Here is a 25,443-nt window from a genome sequence, read left to right as displayed (position 1 = left end):
CATAGATTGTATTGTCCCTAGGCTTGTCCTTTGCATTATAGGTGTAGCTTGTAAAAATAAGCCCTCATTCCAGGGATTATGACCTCATGGGAAGATAGTAACATTGCAAGAGATTTACAGCTATCTCTGGGCTACTACATCTTGGTACCACAGAGTTACCTCCTCTAGTTCTCACAGGTGAGTAGCCTATAAGGTGTATTCCCTTCCCCTCCATCAGCCTGCCCGTATCAAACAGAACTCTGACTCTGACTGCTCCCTCCCATGGTCTTCTTTTGAGAATGGTCTCATATTCTGGGCTTTACTTTACAAGTGAAATTTCATCACCAAACAGTTACAACCAAGTGTTCTGAATCTTTAATCTTTTTTAATTACAAAAGAAAACATCATCACTGTATCAAATTTACATAGCACAGATGTGTATGGAAGCAAAAAGTAAAAGTCCTTTCTTGAACCCCAGATGTAACCTATGGTAGTGTTTTATATGTTGTTATTTATAAAAACAAATTTCTAGTGATGAGAGCAGGTGGGAAACGCACTCTCGTGCACTGTTGCTGAGTGTAGACATAGGTTAACATCTTTGGAGATAAATGAGGAGATAGTTTTCAAGATGCAAATACACATAATCTCAGAATTAGTCATTTCACTTTTGTAAATTAACCCTGAGATATTAGATTTATTTTGTCATGTGTACCAATACTTACTTACAAAAGTGTTCACTGAAGCAATGTTTGCAATAGTAGTGATCTAAAAGCAATCCAAATGTCTACCAAAAAGAGATGGTATAAACAAATAACGATACTCTAATTGAATACTATGAAGCATATCATTTTCTTTAAAACTGAGTTATAAACGTTTACTGATATGTTTAGATGCTCATGACACAATAAGGGAAAAAATGAAGTTGTAGAGCTCGTAGGGAAGGAAAGCATGTGGGTTTTGTGACATCTTTGTCATATGCACAGAATTCTTCTGGAAGGATGCATAACAAATGGCTAACAGTTCTTCTTTGGGCAGCAGGATTCAGGATCTGGGATAGGATATTGGAGAAGAGAATTTTTACTTCTTGTTTTGTATTTTTCTTACAATTTGAATTATTTTTGTTTACCATGTGCATGCATTCCTTTTAAAATTGAAAAAAAAAAGATATTTTCAAGAAGCCATTTCCATGTTCTTGTGCATGACTCTTACCCACAGTTCTCTGTTAAATAGATCATGATGCATTTGTTTCTCACTGTTCCCTGAAAGTTTTCTTTTTTCTACATCTTTCCTTTTCAGTAGCCATTCTCCATAATGGAAGAAAATGGCTGAGTTTTGTCTAAGTTATAATAGGACTGGAAGGGAAAAGAAAAGCAAGTTGGGCTTTGTCTCATGTAATTTTTTTGTGTTATAATAAAACATCTAAACTCCCAGGCAACACACCAAGATAAGCTTAAGCAAAAAGTAAAAAAGAGCAAGAAATCTGAGGTGGAGAGCTTGGGATGGAGATGCACAGAATGTCTGCCTCCCCGACCATGATTCTAACATTCCTAATTGTTTGCTATATGTTTACTTTCTATACCCTGGAGACCAGGAAATAGTTTTCTCACACCAAAACTTACAATTGTAAAATGTGCTTCGTTATTTTGTTATTGGAGAAGATTTGACGATTATTTCTTTGAGAAAGATTAAGAATTACTAGAACTCATTAGAATAAGGCTTTATGAAATAATATCTGACCCATCTTGGACCTGTAAAATTTTTTACAGCCACACAGAAAGATAAATATTGGTTAACCCGCACACTAGCCAAGGTGAAAATCGGACAGCACTGGACACAGGACCATCAGCGTCTTATGCTGAGAACTCACAGCTGCATTTCAGAGCTGAACCATACGACGGTTGGCCATGTCATTCCACAGTACTGACATCTTCTAAAAGTACTGGATGGCATATGTAAATTAAAATAAAATGAATATTTAATTTCATTTTTAGAATATTTAAAAGTATTTTGCAATTCCCCTGGAGAACTGCAGGCTCTCTGGACTGTTGCAAAGCCAGGGCCAGCGATCCCTGCCAGGGAAGACAACTGGCGCCAGCTGCTTCTGAGAAGTCAGGGATGGCATGAAATGGCACCAAGATGTGTCACTGTCACTTGTTTGATGGGAATTTAAAAAAAAACGAATCAAGCAGTTGACCTCTCCAAGTAGGTACCTGAACAGCGTTATTGTTCAAAGATTTCTTGAAAGCCTGCAAGCCAATTCAGTGAAAGCCATGCCTAAGCGCTTCCCCCACCATCCCTGACCAATTCCAGCAATGGAAAACCATCTGCATCCTGGCTAAGCCCAGAACAATTGAATTCTCTGTGCAAAAAGTAACCATTCCTCCCACCATGCCTGTATCCCATCCAAACACTGATGTCTGCTTCAGTCGGCAAGGGACTGAGGGCATAGGCAGTTTCTGCTTTAGCTGTGTGAAAACATAAACTAACATCTGTAACCCACTTTGGAGTTTTCAAAGCATTTTTCCCTCATATATCCTGTGTTTCTTCTTTACACACAGCCACACGTTAGAGGGCAATTAAAATATAATTTTTATTATGTACGCAACCTACATTCCCTCCTCAGCCTCTCAAATCAGGTTGAAAATGTCACTGGTGAATATTAATTTGAGAATTGTGGGAACATTTTTGTTTTCTTAGAAATAATAAATTAAAATTGAAAATGATTTTTCAGCCTTCCAAAATGAGAGTTTGACTTCAGATGTTTCAAAATTTGCCCAAACTAGTACCTACACTGTTCTACAGTATTCAGTGCAATTAAGCAATTATTTATTGAGCACTCCCTGTGTGCAGGGCACGTGCCATACAACCTCAGACAAGACTGGTGGCTGCTCTAGAAGGATCTTAGGAGTCCTTAGGAGAACACAGACAGTCATGGGATTGGGCTAGGGTATGAGAGACTCTATAAAATATGGGCGCACATGGTGCTGAAGGGAGCACCAGGAGGGGTGCTAACCCCATCTTGGGAGAAAAACATGTCTCGTGTGCCTTTACAACAGATAGCCACCACATCTTCACAGTATGTTAAGGAGAAACATACTGTTTGGATTATGGAAAGTGGTGTGAAAGCATCTTGTTTGGGGAAAGCAAATGAAAACATGCATATTTCCCCCTTGGCTTTGTCCACGTTCATCATGTTTTCTTCCAAGTCCCTCCCTTATCTCACCATGAGCTGTGACTCCTCTTGAGCTGTACGGGGTGCTGGCTCTAAACAGATTCATGGGAAAGGGCCTGAAAATGCCTGTGTCATGCCAGGGACCAGTGAAGGGACTAGGCAGGGACAGCAGGACAGCGGGGAGAAGGCATCCACAAAACAGCTGGCTCTGGTTAGCAAAACACCCGAGGCCAGGGATAGGCAAAGCTTGATAAGGATCAGACTACTCAACGGAGATATTACTTTTGGGATTCTCTACTCACCACCCCTCCACCGCAACGCTGTCCTCCAGGCAGGGTTAGATTCCCCCCTCTGGGCCTCCACCGAAACCCTTCTTCCCTCCCTGGTGACATTTGCTTGAGGTGGGGCAATCTGATTCTCTGTTCATTTGTCACCCCTATAAAACTGTGTGTGTGTGTAGTTCAAGACTTTTCTTTTATCTCCAGTATCTACCACAGTGTGTGGCTCAGAGTATCTCTCAGAAAATATTTGTTTCTATCTTTTAAATTAAAAAACACTAGAAATCCCCAAAGTAAAATTCCATGGCTTAAAAAACACTACGTAGACACGTAAAAGTTACCCTTTCATATCCTTCCTTTTTCTTTTGCTAAAACAGATCTATCAATATATATAGTAAATACTGGTTGAGTGAATTAATAAATGAGTGAATAAATAAATCTAATAGAGTTGAAGAGGCTGAGGGAAGGAATGTCAGAAGTTAAGCCAACAATCCGAAGGATCTCCCCATCTCAAGATCCTTAACTTCATCACATCTGCAAAGTCCCTTTTGCCATATGTTTCTGGGCTTTAGGATGTAGACATCTCTGGAGTCCATTATTCTGTCTACCGTAGAGTCTGTGGAACAGAGAGACAGAAGATCTAAGTCTTACTAAGTCCAGACTCTCCTTCTAAGGAGCACTTTGACCTCATTCACTTTCTTTCTTTGGATCTTAGTTTCCTAACCCACAAACTGGAGAAATTCATTTAGCAAGTATGTTATTAGTCATGCACTTTCTAAATTTTAGATACAGAATAAAACAGACAAAAGTCCCTGCTTTTATGATGCTTACATTATAGAGAATGAGAAAGTAAATTAAGTAAAATATGTTAGATGGTGATAAGCATTGAGGGCTGGTGAGGAGACCAGAGTGTCCAGAGCAGAGCAAGGTAAAAGGAAGGCAATAGGCAAAGAAGTCAGAAAGGGAGGCTGGGATGGAGAATACAGATCATCTGGGCCTTACAGGTCTTGGTAAGGACTTGGGAAGCCACTGGAGGGTTTGAGCAGAGGAGTGACCATGATTTACAATAACACACATTTTAATGGGTTGCTCTGGCTGCTGGTTGAGAATAAACTGAAGGGGACAAGCATGGATGCAGGGAGCCATGTTAATACCTTATTCCCCTATCTTCACTCCTCTGTACGCCTTTCTATTTGCATATCCGTGCTTCCTTCACGCACGTAAAGGAATCCCTCTTAAGAGCATCCTGCTCCTCTTTCCAATTTGAAATTCCATTCACCAGCCAGCTCAGTGCTCATCTCAGAGCTGCCAGGGCACTTGGGGAACTTGGTTATCTTTGGGTGAGGAAAGTGGGGCAAATGCCCTCAGGAAGCCTGTCCAAGGTCATCCAAATAGTAAATAGTGGACCCAGGACTGTCCCTAAAGTGTGATTTGAAGGAAATTAAAAGATCTTCTTGCTATAAAGACATTTTCCCTGTAATAGTTTGTGTTTGCAGTTTCCCTCATTAAATTGTGATCTGGAAGAGCACAGATAGTATCTTATTCGGCTTTGTGTACTTAGCGCTTAGCATGGTGGCTGGCATGGGACAGACACCCAGTAAGTTTCTGCCAGATGAGTAAATAACAGAATGTCAAGCCCTGAAGAGTGTGTGTTATTAGCATCATGTTGTCAAACTTCACCCCACCGCCTCCTGGTGTTGAGTGTCAGACAAATGGAAATGTCTAAGCATCTATGAGACCTAGGCTGGGTGTTCTAGGAAAAGAGGCTTACTATTTAACAAACGGAGCTGCAAAAGGATTGGAGAGGGATCCTCCTAACACAGTAAAGATCAGAGCCAGAGACCCCCTTCTTTACCTTCCCTCCTTGATTCCCTAGTGGTTCTAAGACAAGAGGGATAAAGTAAGTTCTAAAGGGGTTTTCTTCTTTGAGGAGGAACCACAGTCCTATTTTGTGTGACCTGTGCCCTAGGCATGTGGATTTTGTTTTTATTTAGGTGACTACAGTGACAATAGAACTGGCAGGTGTAGCCGGGGCTGGTGTGGGAGCTGTGCATGTCGACCGGAAGGGATGTTCCAAGAAGTGCATCCTTGCTCTGTCAGGGGCTTTGTGGACTCATATTGAGTGATCTGGTTGCCATTTTTTAGAAATTGGGGGACCTGAGTTTACACTACCATGTCCATGCTCTAGAATGGCACCTATACTATTGTATTTTAGCAAGTTTATAAGAAATCTTCCCTCCAGTACTCAAGCTTTTCCATGGTGGAATCCATGTCTTTATGCTCCATGGATCCCCAGTACCTTAGACAGTCTCAGGTTAACAGCAGGTGGTCAATAAGTGTGGGAAGAAGGTAGGAAGGAAGGGTGGGAAGAAGGTAGGAAGGAAGGGTGGGAGAGAGGCAGGGAAAAATGCTGGCTTTCCAAGTCCTTTGTCTCTGAGGTTTCAGAGTGGGAACTGGGAAACTAGAGCCAAGAAAAGAAGGTGGTACATGTGACAACATAGAAGAAGCATCGATTGGTACCTGTAGTGACAAAAAGATTACATTTTTAGTCCTTCAGTTTCATGGGCATGCAGTAAGCATACGTTAAATGATTTTTGAATGAGTGAATAGTATGAATCAATAAAAGTAATGGCACATTTGCTGGACAACTTTTACAGTTAAATGATCTCCCATCTCCTCCAGTTCTTACTCTGCCTCTAGGTTCTCTCCCTGGCACCAGCTTCCAAACACCACCTCCCCCTACTCCAGTGCATGTGATAATATCAGAAGACTCGTTTTTCCACCTTTGTTTTGGATTTATTATCTAATGATTTTCTCACTAACAACACTCTTCAAGTTAGGCACAGTTTGGTTCGATTCCTCCAACACGCTACTCAAGACACAGTTTCTGGATCTTTCACAGATTTATAATCAAACGATTAAGGAGTCACTGAGGTCCCAGTGGGACCATCTGTCAAAATGTGAAGATAGTTCAGCCTATCAGCCTGTAGATGTATTTCCAAAGCACTGGGAGATCTTTGGGTTAAACATGTAACACCTGCATGAGTGTAAGCTTATATAGTTGAGGGCAGGAAGGAACCTTGAACATCATCTGCTTCAACCACTCCCATTTTTTCAGATAAAAAGCAAGCTGAGAGGTTAAGGACTTTTCAATGACACTTTGCAAGTTATGGCAGAGCTGGGACTGGGAATAAAGTTTAGTACACCCATTGCCTCCTGGGACACAATCTCTTCTCACACAATCTTTCCTCTTTTGCTTCCGATTGCTTCAACCCTCCTGACGTAAGTTTATCCTCTGAGATGCGAAACTGATAGGGACAAATCCTTAAAAAGAGATGCCGGCAAACAGAGAACTTGATGATAAATAGGGAGATGATGCAAGCACAAGGACTGAATCCAGAAATAAATCATATCTTAACATAGTGTTTACTGAAATTGCATTTTGAATAATTTCCATAGAAATTACTTTACCCACCACAGGAATGTTACTCCCTCCCACAGGGATCTGACCAAACAGAAAGAGAAGCAGAAGGGAAGAAGAGCAGTAATTTAGATTTATATATAAAACATTAGTCGGAACCTAATAAGCCTCAACTAATCAGAATATTTTATGCATTCTGCCTGTTAGTGGAAAAAGCAAACCACAAGAAAGCAAGCATATATCAGAGATTTAAAAAATGTTTCTAGGGCTTATTTTAGGCTTTACATTTTTTTTCCTAATTCCCTGCACTATCTTTAAAATATCCCACTGCACACCTCCCTCCTTCTCCTCACGTGTTCATTTGTTCATTTAATCAATCTGCCAATATTTATTGAGCCCTTTTCTGATGTCCCAAGTACTCTGCTAACTTAGAGATGAAAACATGGTTTTCCATCAAGTTTAATGCCTGCTTAAAAGTTATCCTAAAAAAAAAAAAAAAAAAAAGTTATCCTAAGAAGACTGGGAGTTTTTTCACTTTTTTTTTTTTTTTACAGTTATATTTCTAGTTCTATAAATGGATAGTTCTGTACTGAATATTTCCATATGGGCCGTCCAGATGCACTGTGTACCATTCTGCAATCTGTCGTGTACTTCTTGGGGAGTAGGGGTAAGGACTGACCTTTATGGAGCAGATAAATCATGTTCCTTTGCCCTGGAGTTCAGCAAATGAGAGGAACCAACAGGTCAGAAGATCAGAGTATGGGAGGAGAGACAGGCAGGGCTATTCCCATTCCCCACACCTGCCAAGCTGTGGATGGACAGTGGCTACATTCCTCTCCTAAAGATCACAGCATCTGTTAGGTAACCTTTCCTAAAACTCTTGGATTAGCAGCTGTCCTATAAATCACTGTGACTGACAATTACAAAATAATGAGTATATTTCTGAGAAACAACAAAAAGCAGTATAGTTGGGAGCTAAGCAAACTGCTACCTAAAGTAGCTACAGAGGATGAAAACAGGTCAAGATACTCTTCCCACCTACCCTTTGAAAAGTGATCTTTGAAAAGCCACTTCATGTTCACAGTTGGGTGAGAAAAGGTTCATATTCTCTGTTTTTCATAAACCTAACCCTGCCATGCCAGGATGACACGTAGGCCCAATTTTATTCGGTTGAGAGTAGCTGCCTGGGGCACAGTCTTGAAAAAAAATTGTGAGGCCTGTTCTCAATCTCTGTATGCCAGTATCTGCCAGGGACATGGGTCAGGGCATATGCTTGAAATATGGCTCCTGACTGTAATACCCATCTCTGTACTTCTAAATGAGTCTGATTTGGGACAATTAGATTCTGGGACAGAAACTAGTTTCTAGAATCACAAGAGTTACAATTGACGTCATTTAGCCCTCCTACTTTTTACTCATTTTACATAAGGAAAAGAGGCACATGAAGATTAAACGGTTCACTGAGATCAGTAATGGAACCACCATACAAATTTTCTCCAAATTCATGCTCAGTTCTACTTATTAAGGACAAAAAGTGAAAAAAAAATCGCTGATTGCAACTGTCAGTTGAGTTTTGGAAAGTCCAACAGAATCTAACTGGTTAGAGATGGGATTTGACAGAGCCAGTGAGGGTAACACCCTCCCTGTTTTTAGAGAGATTAAGGTATCTTTTGGTGTTGTTTTTAGAAAGATCAAGACCTAAGGATTATGTCTGACTTTCAGTGGTCACAGCTAGGATCCTAGAATCACACCAGACAGGTACAGAGTGGGCAGGAATCTGATGTAGTTTGATTACATAGACGAAATAGAAAAGATCTTATCTAAAGACACTCCCGGAAGCTTTTTGGAGACCTTGCTATAGTTCTTTCTGTAAAACATAAATCCAGAAGAGGGAAGCCTACTCACCCTAGTTTTGAAGTAGCTGAGAGCAAAGGGTGGTAATTTAAAAATAGAATGAGTGTGCAGATAACATATGGATCTTGTCTTTAGGGCCATAACCACCTGGAAAAGATATGAAAAGATATGGCATGCAAAGAGAGATAGCAAAGTAAGATGTTCCTTCAAAACTTTAATTTGCTCATTGCTAAGCCCCATTTCCTCCATGGAACATATGTCCTAAGACTGCGGGTGAACAGTGGGGATGGGGAACATTGAAAACAATCTCTCACATCCCTCCAAAATTATGCTCTCCATTCTAGATCCATACTTAAATAAGGCAGCAATTCTCTGTCTTCTTTGAAGATCTGTATTCTACTATTGAAAAGCAGTTTGAAAAAGAGTATGGAGAGAAAACATGAAAAATGAACAGGAATCCCAGGGCCTGCAACACCCCGATATAATCAGTCTTCATCCTGGTACTGCACATGAAGGATTCTACAAGTAACGGAGTCAGTTGTCTGAAGATCAATAACTGTAAATTATTCACGTATGGGGCTTCCCTGGTGGCGCAGTGGTTGAGAATCCGCCTGCCAATGCAGGGGACACGGGTTCGAGCCCTGGTCTGGGAAGATCCCACATGCCGCGGAGCAACTAGGCCCGTGAGCCACAACTACTGAGCCTGCGCGTCTGGAGCCTGTGCTCTGCAACAAGAGAGGCCACGATAGTGAGAGGCCCGCACACCGCGATGAAGAGTGGCCCCCGCTTGCCACAACTAGGGAAGGCCCTCGCACAGAAACGAAGACCCAACACAGCCAAAAATAAATAAATAAATTAATTAATTTAAAAAAAATTATTCACTTATGTCTGCTCTGGCTCTCCCCATCCTCACCACCTTCTCCCAACCCTGATCAAAATGTCTTCCTTGTTGTGGAGCAGGAAAGAGTCCTTAAGGTAAGAAGGTGAATCTAGAAAAGACTATGGCCTTGGCCCTTAATTTTAAGAAAAAGGTACTCCGAGAAAAACTCTACTTTGCTATCCACATCACCCAGCCTCTCCCTTGATTTTACTTTTTTACCTTCCAGGAAAAAAGTGATAGTAATGCCACCCTTCAAGCACCTAAGTAGCCTTCCCAAAGACCAGATAAGCCTCCTGATTACTACCCTCATACAAAGAAGATGCTACAATTTGCACTTCCCCAAAAATTACTAGGGAAAAACAGCATCTTTTAATGTTATGGGTGGAGAGATGAGAGCATCAATCCTTTAAAACTCAGCCATTTAGTTGCTCTGACTCTGAAGCATGACAAGGATGTACCCTTAGGTGAAGCTGTTCCTTGCTTGGACCAGCCCCAGCCTTAGCTCCTTCTGCTTTACAGTGGTGTCACTTAAAGTAGAGCGCTCATCTGGAGATCAAAGTTCTTCCTGTTCCTGCTCTTATTTGTTGTGTGATTTCTCGTTAAGGTACTTAATATCTCTGGACCAGTGTCACCAAATACAAAATGAGGGGTAGAACTAGAATTAAGCCAAAGGTGTAAAAGAACAATCTCCAAATCATTATTATTGTTTCCCATGTATTTCAGTGACTCTTGGAAACTATCTCACTCTAAGGGAGACTCTGCCTCAGTTTGATTTAGGTCACAGTGAGTCCAGCATAAGACAGTATGGCCAGAGAACTGTGGCTGTACCCCAGATTATGAAGCAAAAGGTTTGCCTTCATTGTGGAATCTCTCCCTCTGTATTTGAAAAACATATTCAATATAAATGAAAGGTCAGAGGTGAGTGGATTGTGCTTCAAGTAAGTTTTGAACATAGATGCCATCTCGTCTTTGCATTCTGCAAAATTCTTCTTTAAGTGAATAAATGTGTAGGGTAACTCTCCATTACCCTGATCAGCATCTAATACCAACCTGACACTTAGAATTAAATTAGAGAAACAAAATTGGATACTTTGAGACTGGAGGGCTGATTATACTACCAGAGCTAAGAGTGGATTTAAACTCTTTCCTTATCCCATTTAAATCTAACTAGATATAAACTCTCCATTACTGAGGAACAGAGGTGTGTCTGCAGAGGTGGAGGTTCCCCTTGATGTTCTTGGTCAAGGAAACCTAATCCTTTCTTCTGACACACATGGTTGCAATAGAAAGCGTTCCCCAACTGCCAGTCTGGTTTTAATCTATTGTTTCAAGTAAGATGGGATTTTCAGGGAATGTTAAGGAAAGAGCAAAATTACTAGAACTTACTATAAAATAAAAGTGTTGATGAGAAATCAAATTTTAAACAAGTGTTCAAAATTTTAAGCATGAACATATGTAGACATACAGTGCATGCTACAAGTATACGAAAATAAAAGGTTTTAATTGTAAGTATATCTAAAGTCTGCTTTCAATACATTTATATCTCATTTTACTAAAGCTCTTTGGCTTACCAGATGATAGCCATGGTAAAATATTGCCAATAAATACAGTGGTGCTTCATTTTTTTTTTTTTTTTTTTTTTTTTTTTAATGAGGATCTTGAATCAGATGCGTATGTTTTTTTGTTTTTTGATTGATTGATTGATTGATTGATTTTGGCTGTGTTGGGTCTTCGTTTACTGTGCGAGGGCTTTCTCCAGTTGTGGCAAGCGGGGGCCACTCTTCATCGCGATGCGCGGGCCTCTCACCGCCGCGGCCTCTCTCGCCGCGGAGCACAGGCTCCAGACGCGCAGGCTCAGCAGTTGTGGCTCACGGGCCCAGCCGCTCCGCGGCATGTGGGATCTTCCCAGGCCAGGGCTCGAACCCGTGTCCCCTGCATTAGCAGGCAGACTCTCAACCACTGCGCCACCAGGGAAGCCCAGTGGTGCTTCATTTAAACAACACTGTTGGACAATGAAATATTCCATAAGTGAACTTCCCATGTAATCAAACTAACCCTGCATTATACAAACCTTTAAAATGTTAACCATTTTATATGGAAACTCCTCAAAAGTTACAACTTTTTCTTTAAAAGGTACACTGAAGAACATCTTTTCCTGAAGATTCAGGATTAACATTTACAATACTCATTAAAATATGCTGAATATACTGCACTTCTTAGAAGAGAAGATGGTGAGCTTAGATGATGGTGAGCTTTTTCGTGATACTTTTGCCAACACCAAAAGGTTTCAGACTGCCATTGTAAGAAAGTGCAAAAGCAGACAAAACTAGCTTGCTTTTAGTAGGTCTAGTGTCTTTTCTGCTGTCAGCTGTCCCTTCTGGCTAAAAGCATACCAATCTGTCAATTAATTGCTTACTTTGTCAAAATAAAATTTAGATTTAAAAGATGTGCCTACTTTGTGCAAGGTACTATACTAGGTGCTAGGGAAATGTAAGAAATGCAAAAGAAATCATCATGCTGGCTGAGTGACACTCAAGAGTCACCAGGTCACCACTGTGGTGGGAAACACAATTTATTCTAAGTTTGAAAATAACTTTTTTTTTGAAGTACAGTTGATTTACAATGTTGTGTTAGTTCCAGGTGTACAGCAAAGTGATTCAGTGTTATACATATATATATATATACACACTTTTTCAGATTTTTTTCCCTTGTAGGTTATTAAAAAATATTGAGTATAGTTCCCTGTGCTATACAGTAGGTCCCTGTGAAAATAACTTACTTTTAAAAATATAGATATTGAAGTGATTACACACAGCTGTCCTGATATACCTTCTTCAATGGGAGTGTCTTGGAAATATCTCCCATGAAAATATCAGTCATGTGAGTCTTCGGAGATAAAAGACTAAACTTACTGCTTGAGGAAATAAAGTGGGCAGGCCCTGTGACAGCTTTCTGCCGAAACCCTCATATTATTGCTAGGCTTTATCTTATAATCCAGGTGGCTGAGAATGTCAGAAGTCTAATCTTGCTAATTCCTAGGGTCATCAAATCTAATTAATATATCTGTAAAAAACTGTATTTTAATGCTTTGCTGTATATATGAGTACAAAACATTTAGGCATTTATAAAACTGCATGTTTACAAGAGATACCTTGTATCTTTATAAAGATCAATCATCACTTCTACTGGCAAGGTCTCTTTCCTGGATTTCAGTAATACCTCATTTTGGGGGTTTTAAACATTATTTGGCTACTCCTTTCAATTTCCATCATCTGACTATTTTTATTCCACAAACTCTACCTTGTAGTCTCAAAGATTTCCTTGGATTCAGTTACCATCTGTTTTGTAGCTCAGACCTCTCTCCTGAGGTCCAGACTTATCTAATTGGTGTCATATTTGGAAGTACTACAAGCACCTCAAATTTAAAAGAGACAAAACCAAACTGATTAGTTTTGTTGAAGAATGGCATTTGATTTCCTTAGTTTTATTTTTTGTCCTCATTCCTACAATTCCTTCCCTGCTTATTTCTGTATTACATCACTTATGCTTGAACTTCACCAGTACTATGTACCACTCTTAAGAGATTTTTACTATATGTCTTTAATTGATAAATTGATAAGTTTTGTCTTACCTTGTTAGATTTCAGTTCCATTAAGAGTATCAGCATCCTTACTGCATTTATCTCCTACCTCTCCCTAATGAATAAATACAACAAAACACATAAAGGAATTCTGACGAATCTCTCCCAATTATATTTTTACTGATAGATTTTTGGGTGCACTAACAGAAGTAGGAGTACCATGTTAACTCTTCTCATAATTTAAAGCAAAACTCAAAACAATTTCTTCTATCAAGTGTCATCTTCTTTCTGAAGCCTTCCTTGGACCAGGCTGAAGCACCACAGTCATAACCACCCCACCTCCCCAATCTCGGCATTTGCTTCTTTAACACCTCAAACAGTGCATCATTTATTTATCTGCTACCCCATTAGCCCGTATACAACTTGAAGGCAAGATATATCTTTCTTTGCACCTTCAGTACCTAGCAGATGGCAGGGTTCAACAAACGTCTGCAGATCCAATGCATTAATGAGGCCACATAGGTCTCAAAAGACCACTTACTGCCCTCTAACAGGATTGGGGAGGTCCCACTCCTAGAGAAACTTCTTAAAAGCTTGCCTCAGGACGGCTAGGATCCGAAAGGCAACTTACTTGACTTTCTTCCAGTTTAAAAAACACTGCTACTAATATCCTCGTAGGAGACTGTCCCTTCACAAAACCTGCGGAAATATTAGGTCTCCAGGGCAAATACTAAAGCCAAGCCCCACCCCGTTCCTGACCCCGCGACCTGCTCAGCGAAGGCCGGACTCCCCCAGGCACCAGCACAAAGGCCCGCCCCGAGGGGAAGGGCGCATGCGCAACAAGCAAAAACGCTGCGAAACTGGGACTTCGCCTCTGAGCAGATGTCACTCAAGACTAGACGGCTCCGCCCTTCTCAAGATGGCGCTGCACTCAATGCGGAAGGCGCGTGAGTGCTGGAACTTCCTCCGGGCACTTCATAAAGGACCCGAAGTTGCTCCCGCTCCCCAGGTAACCGAAACTGGCCCTTCTTCCACTAGTTTCCCATCCCGCTAGGTCCTTCTCATCCTTCTTTCCTCCCTCCGTTTGCTTCTCCCTTCCCGCTTCCTCTGCAGAGTACCAAGACCTTCCGTTCCTAAGGTCGATTTGCCTAGGACTGCCTTCCTACTCGGAGCGTGGCGACGTTGCAAGGATTCGCGGTGACGTAACGCGCCTCTGGTGGGAGGAGCGCGCCGCCGCTTACCCACTTAGTCTCAGCCCCTCCCCCTCTGAGCGCCCTGAGAGGGCGGCACCTCCGCTGTTGCCCGGCAACGCGGGAAGCCCAGCAGTGTGTGAAGTTATACGATGCCAGAGGTCCGGTCCCTCTGGCACTGCACACCTTGTCTTGATCCCGTTGCTGCTTTTACTCTCCTTTCCCTAATACCAAGCCAAGGGTCCAGCGGAGAAATTAGAGATGTTTCGTTAGGAATCGACCCGTTTAAGTAGGTGCACCCTCTTGACGTCCTCCCTCTGGCAGTGCGGTACTTGAGCAAGTGTCAGTGCATATTCCTCTATGATTTCTCCTCATTGCCGCGAAGTAGATCTGTATCTAGGAGGTTCTATGAAGGAATTTCAGCAAGCTGCCAAAGGCGTCGTCCTGTCCTGGCAGCACTCCTGTTACCATTTCTCTGTAGTGTTGAGAGCATTGACACGGCCTTCAACCCGTCCTGTCAGTATTTAGAATTTTACCTTCATAGAAAAAGGGGAAAAAAAAAAATATATATATATATATACACACACTCTTTCACTTATTCAGATACTTACTTCACCCAGACATTTACTAAACGTCTTCCAAGTGCAATCTCAGTGGTAGGCACTTTGCCATACATCTCTTGGGAGATAGCTCTTGGGAACTAGGGAGATCTTAGAGATTCTGTGACTATTAGGTGATTTCCTGGCATCCTTGCATATTCATTGTCATAATGTGTAAGTGTGAGGAGCATTTTGCATGGTAACTGGTGTATTAGAGAGAGCACTAGACTGAAAGTTAGGAAACTAAAAGTCAAGGGATTTGTCTGCCACTTGCTAGCGGTGTGGCATGACAAGTCAATTTAATCTCGCTGGACTTATTTTCTTTAGCAAAATGGGTGGAGGAAGGGTTGGACTGACTGACAGTGTTCCTTCAAGCTTTGGAAAATCTATAGCTCCATGATTATGAAGCCAAAGTAAAGCAGTTGAGATTAATTATGAAAACCAAGATTTAAGTTCAACTTGTTATTTTAATCATCCCATAAATTACTTAACTTTCTGTACCTAAGTGTTCTTCACTGATATGGGCCTCACAAGATTCTTGTAAGGATAGAGGATATTACGCTGGAAAGTAATTTGTCAAAACAACTATTTAAATGTTGTTTGAAATTTCAGGCAGCATTGTTAGGTAAAAATTGATTCAAAATTAGATAAATACATCAAATACTCCTCTCTTTGAAGTTTGAGGTTTGATTCTGCAGAACCAGAATTGGTTGATTATTATATTTATAGCTAATAGTAGCATATTAAAACCTGTGGATTCAAAGTAACTAAGTCTTACTGTTTTTTTTTATTGGAGTATAATTGCTTTACAATGTTGTGTTAGTTTCTGCTGTAGAACAAAGTGAATCAGCTCTATGTATATATATATATATCCCCTGTGTCTTGAGTCCCCCCCCACACAAAGTAACTAAGTCTTAGACCCAAACTTCCTCTTGTGACAAACTCAAGAGTTGAGGATGTCATAAGAAATAGAGAATCAAAGAGAAAAGAAAAACAAACTACAGCCCACTAATGCTTGTCCTAGGAAGTTTAGGGCATTAAATCATTATAAATGCTAAAGAATAGAATTCTTAAATCTCTACTACTGTTTCAGTGGCATTTATGAATACAATTATCTTAATCAACTGTTAATCTAGATGGTCTCAAGATGTAGAATTTCCAGAACAGATTAGTGTTTCAAAACCTTTAATTTAGCTTTGAGTAGAATATGAATTAAATGTAAGCAAGAGCACTTCTTAAAGCATAGTTCTACATATAAATTTAAAAAATTTTTTTATTGAAGTATAGTTGATTTACAATGTTGTGTTAGTTTCTGGTGTACAGCAAAGTGATTCAGTTATATATGTATATATATTCTTTTCATATTCTTTTCCCTTATAGATTATTACAAAATATTGAGTATAGTGCCCTGTGCTACACAATAGGACCCTGTTGTTTGTCTATTTTATATATAGTAGTTCGTATCTGCAATCCCAAACTCCTAATTTATCCCTCCCCCACCCCCTATAGTTTTCAGTCATTAAAAATGATGGTTTGAAAGACTAGTGCAGTCTTTTGAAAGACCAATTGAGAAAAGATATAAAATTGCATTCATAGTGTAATTATAATATTATATTTGCAAATAAATATTTATATAAATATATGTACAAGAGAAAAAAAGACTGGAAGGAAACAACTATTCTTAACTTTTTTTTGTTTCTCTTTGGTTTTCCTAAATAGTGGATTAAAAGTGATTTAAGTTTTCTTCTTTAAGCTTGCTGTATTTTTCACATGTTCTAAGTTGAAGATATATCACTATCAGACCCAGAATAAAGTTTTAAAACATAAATCTTCAGATAAATGTATAGTCATTATATCATCTGTGATATTGTAGCTCTCTGAGAGAGATATTTACTTGTCCCACAGTGCTGTTATTAAAATGGCCTTAGAAAAGTTATTAAAATGGCTTTAGAAAACTAAAAATTTATGGCCATTTTTCTCGTATGTATCTTCTTTTTCTCTTGAAAAGCTTCCTTTGAAGTCAAAGAGATTTTGTGAACAGATGCAGAAATATGTGAAGGAAGAATTGGATCCTTAAACCAGATGCATTAGACATTTTTATGATATCTCATAACCTTTGTAGAAAACAAAAATTATTTTGCAGGGGTAGAAAGAAATGTATATTTATCACATGAGTGATTCTATCAAAAACTAACAAACAGCAGTTTGCTTGTTATTAGTTTTGGCTGCACCAGTTACTCCCTGAGGTGAAAAGCAAAAGTGTATGAGCCACAGCAGTACTTTGCTAGAGTAATGCAATTCCTAGGTTGTTTTAATGTTTCCTTAAAAAAGCAAAATCTTGGGTAATAAGCTTGGCATTGGGGACCTTTAGTTATCTCAAGAGCAGGCTTTTGCCCCTCAAGGCTAAATGTAGAATCAAGTTTAAAATAAAAACTAGAGAGAAAACAGAAATAAAAGTGTATCAAGGCATACTCATTATGAGATGTCTACAATTTATACGAAAGTGATTTATTTTGCCAGGTGTTACCTCACAGAAAACCGCTGAAGTCTGACAAGACGAGAGTAGTCACAGAGTCAGAGGAATGAAGATCTGACATGTTATGTTTAAACGATGATGGCGTTAGGTAAATTTAAGCCTGTCATCATTGACCAAACACAGAATCCAGACTTCTTTAAGCACTAACTCATGATTGTATTGTGCAAAGAGTGAAAATATTGATGATTAGAAGACTTTTACAAGGATCTTTGTAATCATTCAGGTGCAGTGTAAAGTGTCCACATTTTTATCACAGTTGGACAACACACTTCATTATTAGCTGTCCCAGCCTGGGTTGGTTTGGCCAGTATTAACATACTGTTTCTACTGTTCATGGCCCCTAAATGTAGCCATTCAGTGAAGGAATTGTACCTGCACAAAAATAGGCAATGTATTAAATTTTTTATCTTGTATTTAGTTCTCACAACAAGGCTTTTTAAAAAATTGCTCCTTTTTTTTTTTTTTTTTTTAGCATTTTTTAAATTTTAAAATAATTTGAGACACACAAAGTTGCAAAGTACAGAGTATTCCTGTATACCCTTCACCAAGCAGCTTCTTCTTGCACAATATAATACAATTATCAAAGCCAAGAAATTAACTTGGGACAATTTCAAATTTCACCAGTTTTTCCACTAGTCTCCTGGTTTATGATGAAATCTGGGAACCCATATTTTGCACTTAGTTGTCATGTCTCCTCCAGACTATGGCACTTCCTCAGTCTTTCATGACCTTGGCCTTCTTGAAGAGAATTGGTCAGTTATTTTATAGAATGTCTCTCAATTTGGGTTTGTCTGATGTTTTCTCATGATTAGACTGAGGCTATGGATTTTGGCAAGAATACTCCAGTAGAGAGTAGCAAAGTCATTTGCACTTTCAAAACATAGGTGGGCTGTGTTGAGCTTTTCATTTTTTACCATATCCGGGTTTATTGGTATGTACTTACAGATCCTTGCCAGATGCCATCGATCCATATTTCCTGTTCTAATTTGAGTTGATCCTGTTGTACAGAGGATGTCTCTGGCATACAGGAGATACAGGAGAAGATAGATTTTTAAGATGAATTTTAAAGCAAATTCATACTGATCTCAGTTTATTTCTCTTGCTGTTTTTGCTTTTATCAATTTCATTTTAAGTTATACGAAAATAAACTTTGACTAGATTTATGTACTAAAAAAAAAAAAAAAAAAAAAGAAGATACCGGGAAACTTCTGCATCCAAAAAATTCCAGAGGGATAATTTACTGGAGACTTCTAACCCATGGACCTACCTCTACTCAACTCCTCTCTTTCACTCTCCTCAAACCTCTCCCAAAATATTTTTGAAAAGCCCTTTCATATCATTGTCTCCTTCCTGCTTAGAGTTTTTCAGTATCTACTCTTGGACGTAAGAATGAGCCTAAAATCCTTCATGTGGCCATCAAATTCCTTCCTATCATGCCTGTTTTTTCCTCATTTTCTGCCACTTCTACTCCCTTTAACCACATTCTATCAGCATTAGTTTTTATTCAGTTCTATGAGTAATGAGCTCTTTCAGACCTCAGTCCCTCTGCATTAGCTATTTCTCTTCCTAGAATATTCTTCCTTTCTTTTTACACTCCACAAAGACTCAATATTGAGGTCTTAGCGTCTTCATTAGAGATGCTTTATCTTCTTTTATGAAAATGGTTCTATTGAAATATAACTCAAAGATACAGTTTGCCCATTAAAAAAAAAAAAAAAAAAAAAGAATACTCCAGTAGAGATATTGTTCATCACAAGGCTTTAAGGCAGGTATTAAGACCGTATTTTAAACATACAGAAAAAAAGTAAAAGACCTTATTTTAAACATATGGGAAAAAAGTAAAAACATGTTTTACTTTTTAGTTAAGTAGAAGCTAATTAATTATGGAATTAGGGTGGTAAAATTTACTGTTGGCATTTCACTCCATGTTTTGCCATTATAATGTGTTATTATAGGTTTCTGTGATCTTAATGGCATTAAACTGGGGTAATGTTCCCAGTGACTTTTCCCTTAGCTTTTCTCTGCCTTGTATTGTTCATCCAACATGCAGCATGAGCTACTCAGCCTGGAAAGCTATCAGGAGCTGCTATGGCCATCTGGGAATTTTACTAGTTGCTAACCGTGCCGGTTTGATCAGGCTACCTCATCTCTCTGTGCTTTACTTAAATAAGGCTGTTGCGTGGATCCACTCTAAAGCTCCTTTCAGGCTTAGTCTATGAGTCCATTTGTTTAAAATGCTTTTTAGGTTTATTTTCCTTGTGAACTGACTTAGCTCATTGAAAACAATAATATGTCAATTTGGAGATCTCTTTGCGTAGCTGATGGAAACTACTGATGGTAACTGCTAAAAATATAGAGGAGGAACAGTCGATAAATGCTGAGCGTTTATGCTAGCAAGTCTTATGGCAGCCACAGCCAGGAAATTATGAAGAGGGTGAGGCTGCTGACCCCCAGATCCTTTCTCAGTATACCTGTTGCATGGCTGCAGGTTACAGAACTGTCCGCGGAGGCTTACGCATATATATAGGATATATGTATTTGTATATTTAAGCCTGTATGCATGCATATCCCTGTGTCTTTCAGAGAAGGAGCTAACATTCAGCTAAGGCTTGTTATGTGCTAAGGCTTCTTGCTATGTACTATACTTGCTTTATCTTATTTACTTCTCACAAAAATCCTGTGAATATTATTCTATCCATTGTATAAAACAGGAAACAAAGGCTCTGAGAGATTATTTAGTAATTATAAATGATTCTGGTAATTCTCCCAAGTCAGAGAGCTAGTAAATGGCAGCGCCAGGATTCACACTCAGCCTTGCCTGTGCTTTTCCCACTCGACCAGTAGTAGTCTCTTATCAAATAAAATCTTATGTGAATCCCTCTTAGATAAAACAGATAAAAGTAGAGCTTTTCTGCTTTAAGGAATAGAAAAGTAGCTACAGCCCTGCTTGCTTGGCCCCTCCCAGCCCCGCCTACCACCTTCCCTCCACTTGCAACCAGGGGCCACCAAGACAATGCCACACAGTGTTGGACTTCTTAAGATGAAGTTTGAAAAATACTTCAGCTTCCTTAAACATCCTAGTGAGTTTGTTGGCTTAGGACCACATATGATGGATGGATTGTTTTTAAGGAGCTACTCTGTAAATGAGTAGTTTGGGAGTACTTACTTTGGTATGTATGTATTTTATCAATAAAATGCAACCTTTCTTCGTTTATCTTAAGCTATGAGAGAACTTGAGATAATAGCAATCAATTTTCTCTCCTTCTTTCCTTCCTTTCTAACTTCTTTCTTTCATTCCAAACACAGCTTACTTCTGCATAGTAGGCTGATGTTTGTACACAAAGATAATGCTATGGACCGCTCTGTCACTATTGTGACGAACCTGGCCTCAAGTCTCCTCCCAGAGAGCACTTAACTCCAGTTCTGCTCTTGAGTCTGTTTTACCACCACCACCAATCAGGGGTTCAGGAATTTCTCTTCTAGAGACTGCAGCAGCATGAGGCCTAAGCCTTCTTGCTGAATTTCCACGGGAGAAATGTACTCGCTTAGGATAGAAGCTGCTCTGCCTGTGTGAGACACTAGAGGCAGAGAGTTAATTTATAGGCACAGAGATGATACATTGACTCCAGCTTGACTGAATTTAACTCTGCTCAGCCATTTACAGTTTTCTCTCTATATCATTTCTTAGCAATACCCTATCTTTTATTCCCAGTCAGAGGCTTAACACTTTTTCTTAACTTCCCTGCTTACTGAACAAAGCAAGGTCATACCTAGGTTCGTACCACCCCATCACCTGACTTCTAATGGTCCTGTAATCATTTACCAAAATTCATCTACAACTCTCTTTTTTCTTGGCACTCAGCCTTCCTTGCGTTGAACCTACTTCTGGTTGGCTAAGAACTGCCTTTTTTGTTTGTTTTGTTTTTGTTTTATTGGAGTATAGTTGCTTTATGATGTTGTGTTAGTTTCTGCTGTATAGCAAAGTGAATCAGCTATACATATACATATATCTCCTCTTTTTTGGATTTCCTTCTCATTTAGGTCACCAAAGAGCACTGAGTAGAGTTCCCTGTGCTCTACGGTAGGTTCTCATCAGTTATCTATTTTATACATAGTAGTGTATACATGTCAATCCCAATCTCCCAATTCATCCCACCCCCCTTCCCCCCATGGTATACATACGTTTGTTCTCTACATCTGTGTCTCTATTTCTGCTTTGCAAATAGGTTCATCTGTACCATTTTTCTAGATTCCACATATATATGTTAATATACGATATTTGTTTTTCTTTTTCTGACTTACTTCACTCTGTATAACAGTCTCTACGTCCATCCATGTCTCTGCAAATGGCACAGTTTCGTTCCTTTTTATGGCTGAGTAATATTCCATTGTATGTATGTACCATATCTTCTTTATCCATTCCTCTGTTGATGGGCATTTAGGAGAACTGCCTTTCTGATTGCCCTTTTGTCTCTTCAAAAGCGCAGTCGAGCTACCCTGATTTCTAACCCACAGAGGTTCTCACAACTTCCACTTTTACATTCCCTGCCCTCTAGGCTGGGACACCAACCTGGGGACGGACAGAGATGTCAGTTTCTCCTTCACATTCCTGTCCTGGTGTTCTGGCTGTGACTCTATAGTGCCAGGCAACTCCACCATGGATGGAGCCCTGAACGACCTTGGGTACGTTGCTTCTTGTTTAAGGTTCTTGGGATAATAGTTGTAGATTTTTCATCAAGGCATTCAAAAACATAAAATAAAATAACAAATCTCACCTTGTAAAACATTTTCAAGTGGAATCTGTTATTTCCATTAATAATAATATTTTGTTCTAATATAACACTTCGTAGTTTTCAGAATGCTTCACATATTCTCATTTAATCCTGAGGACACAGTGTTTCACTATTTAGCCATCTAAAACTTTTACTCATTGATTAAGTTTTCATTATATCTTCCCATTTTTTTTAACCAGTTTTATAGTGATGATGAATCTAAATAAGTAAATATCAGTATTCTTTAATGTTTTAGTTCAGTAGATATTATTTTCTTATTTGTACTAAAATTGAATTAACGTTTAATTCATTTTTGGGCCCTGGTCTGATAGGACTGTGATAATTTCAGTTATTACTAAATATGATGATGACAGGGGGAGATGGTACCAGCACCTATTTATAGGATGCTTACCATGTACCAAGCATGGTTTGAAGCACTTGACATGCATTAGCTTATTTAATCCTAACAACCCAATGAGGTGAGTGTTAATATTAGCCTCATTTTATAGATGAGGATACTGAGAGGTTAAATAACTCACCCAAGGTCACAAAGCAAGTATTAGAGCCAAGATGTAACCCCAGGTAGTCCGATTCCAAACTCTGTGTATTAAGTGTAATAAAATACGTTAAATTCTGAAACAAATTACCCATGTTAATATGCTGATAACTGCCACGCAAACTTTCAAATCTGTTCCATGAAAGCCATTTATATATCTTGCCATGGTGACATGCAGAGTAGAAATTACAAATCATCGTTTGTTGTTGCTGTTCCTACAGTCTTGTTTGGCTCAATGAATTGTGAGAAAGGAGCAAAGCTGCCTTGTAAATTTATCTCCGTGTCTCTGTTTGGCTACTGCCACTAGGATTACCCTGTGTAAAATAAGGGCTTTTAACACATAAGTCCCAAGGTGCGTGCAGGAAGTTGTATTTATACACAGTCTATAGCTAAAAGGTCAACCTGTGCACTGCCTTGCAGGCAGAGAGAAGGTGGTGAGTGCTGAAGCTTACGGATGGCCAGGAGACCACTATCTAGGGTCTAGTTGGGATTTATAGCTAGAGTACTTTCTTCAAAAGTAACAGAGGTGCAAAGTGAGAAGATGGGAAAGATTAAAGTAATTAGTGTTGTGGGCCATTTCAACAAGGGATAAGTAAGAATTTTATTCTAAAAGATTCTCATTCCAAAAGTTCTTAGAGGAGTCTGTAATTAATTGAGTTAAAGTGAATTATTACCAATTAGTACATTAATTGGGATGCTGTTGAGCCTTTACAATTAGCAACATTGAACACTGAGTTTATTTTATACTCCAGACAAAGGGCTTCTCATGAACATTTCCTATACTCCCATGAACAGAGACTTTGCATGGACCATTCTATTTTGTATTCATTCAGCCTCACTCTTACTATATTACTTTGGGCCCCTTTTGGGAAAATAAGAGAATGTAATTGTGAAGGGAAATGGAGCTGTTTACTTAAATCTCTGATTTGGATTCCTGTCCTCCCATGGGGAGAATGGTCTGAGCAGCCAGTTCATAAATTTACTGGAAGAGAGAAGAGCCTCTTGGGCTGGGGGTAAGTGTGTAGCATGAAGGTGGAGTCCCAAGGGAGATGTTAAGGACCAGACTACGTGGAGCCCTTGCCAAATCCGGGGAGAGAGCCAGGTTGGCCTTCCGTGGATACTGGTTACCTGGACATCTTGGTTGTGAAAGGAAGTCCTTCTGTGCAGGCAACGTTGGCTTCTCCCCTGGCTGGCATGTTTCCAGACACCCCCACGCCACCAAGCTGTGAAACTCAGTAACCCAGAGAAGCTAGTGTCTAGAGGATCAACAGTCACATGAACATCATACTTGTCTTTTTTTTTTTAATTTATTTTATTTTATTTATTTATTTATTTTGGCTATGTTGGGTCTTCGTTGCTGCGTGCGGGCTGTCGCTAGTTGCGGTGAGAGGGGGCTACTGTTCGTTGTGGTGTGCGGGCTTCTCATTGCGGTGGCTTCTCTTGTTGCGGAGCATGGGCTCTAGGCACGTGGGCTTCAGTAGTTGTGGCATGCGGGCTCAGTAGTTGTGGCGCATGGGCTAAATTGTTCCGCGGCATGTGGGATCTTCCCAGACCAGGGCTTGAACCCGTGTCCCCTGCATTGGCAGGCGGGTTCTTAACCACTGCGCCACCAGGGAAGCCCTGTACTTGTCATCCTAAAGTTGACTGACTTCTTACTAAGAGAAAGTGTGGTAGAGCAGAAGGGGCATGGCTTTTGGGATCAGTCAGGCCTGGCTCCACTACATGCTAACTGTGTGATGTCAGGCAAGTTACTCAACCTCACTATGCCTCAGTTTTCTCGTCTGCACAGTGTTAATAGTAATAACTCCTATGGTAAGAACTTCATGTGGATTCGAGATTCTGCCATATGTATAAAGGCCCTTGGCCAGTGCACAGCACCTAGTGGGTCCTCTGTGCTTGATGATGATTATTTCTTCAATAATATATAATTCTCCTCAGCAGCCTTTCTCTCCTCTACCCTTATCAATCTTAATAACCTTCAATTCCTCCCATCCCCCCACTATCCTCCCCCCACCCCGCAAAATAAAATCAGTCTGACCAGATTAACCTCCCAAAAGCAGTGTGCTAATTATGTTGCTCCCTTGCTCAGAACCTTTGGGGGCTTCTCATAAAGCTTAGACTCCTTATACCCCCACCTTCAAGACCTTCCACAGCCCAGATCCAAAATACTTCTCTAGGCCATTGCTGTCCTACATGGATCCTTTGCCCTGGAGTTAAGAGAATTTCCAAGTTTGCTCAGAGCTGTTTCCTTTTGCTTCTTTGTTAATGTCACTGTCTCTTCTTGGAAAGACCTTTCTTCCCATTCTAATTTGTCTGTATGCCACCATTCTCTAAAATAAAAAACAAGCGAACAACAAAAACAAAACTCATAGATAGGTTCCAGAAAACTTTGTTCTTAAGCTGGAAATGATTGCTCCCATTTTGAAATTTTACAGGACTTTGTACCTTTCTTATAGAAATTAACAAATTCTGCCTTATATTCTCTCTGTTTATAGATATTTGCTTTAGGACAGGTGGAGAGCCTGGGTTTTTTTTTGTTTTGTTTTGTTTTTTGTTTTTGTTTTTTATTTAGACCTTTTGTGAACACTCCAGCAGGAATTAGTTTATGATACATACGTTGTTCCAC

General features: G+C 39.7%; 1 protein-coding gene and 1 long non-coding RNA gene across 6 annotated transcripts in view; one reads left to right on the top strand and one right to left on the bottom strand.

Annotated features, from left to right (window-relative positions):
- LOC103016745 (uncharacterized) overlaps positions 1–14,330 on the bottom strand; it is a 164,275-nt gene extending 149,945 nt beyond the window's left edge. For 2 of the 3 annotated variants that reach the window (XR_009005195.1, XR_003622209.2), the window contains exons 1-2: positions 13,796–14,330; positions 13,216–13,279 (exon numbers count right to left, since the gene is read on the bottom strand). This is a non-coding gene — a long non-coding RNA (uncharacterized LOC103016745). Of the gene's footprint in view, positions 1–1,043; positions 4,046–13,215; positions 13,280–13,795 lie in introns of those variants that run through there. The other variant, XR_449912.2, reaches the window with a different exon arrangement.
- Positions 14,048–25,443, top strand: part of WARS2 (tryptophanyl tRNA synthetase 2, mitochondrial) — an 87,415-nt gene continuing 76,019 nt past the window's right edge. For 2 of the 3 annotated variants that reach the window (XM_007169308.3, XM_057527864.1), the window contains exon 1: positions 14,048–14,173. In XM_007169308.3, coding sequence (XP_007169370.2) covers positions 14,084–14,173 — 90 coding nt within the window. In that variant the 5' untranslated portion in view covers positions 14,048–14,083. Of the gene's footprint in view, positions 14,174–22,045; positions 22,173–25,443 lie in introns of all 3 variants that reach the window. The other variant, XM_057527862.1, reaches the window with a different exon arrangement.

Source organism: Balaenoptera acutorostrata, chromosome 1 (assembly GCF_949987535.1).
Source record: "Balaenoptera acutorostrata chromosome 1, mBalAcu1.1, whole genome shotgun sequence".
Taxonomy (NCBI): Eukaryota; Metazoa; Chordata; class Mammalia; order Artiodactyla; family Balaenopteridae; genus Balaenoptera; species Balaenoptera acutorostrata.
This window is presented reverse-complemented; position numbering and strand designations above follow the sequence as displayed.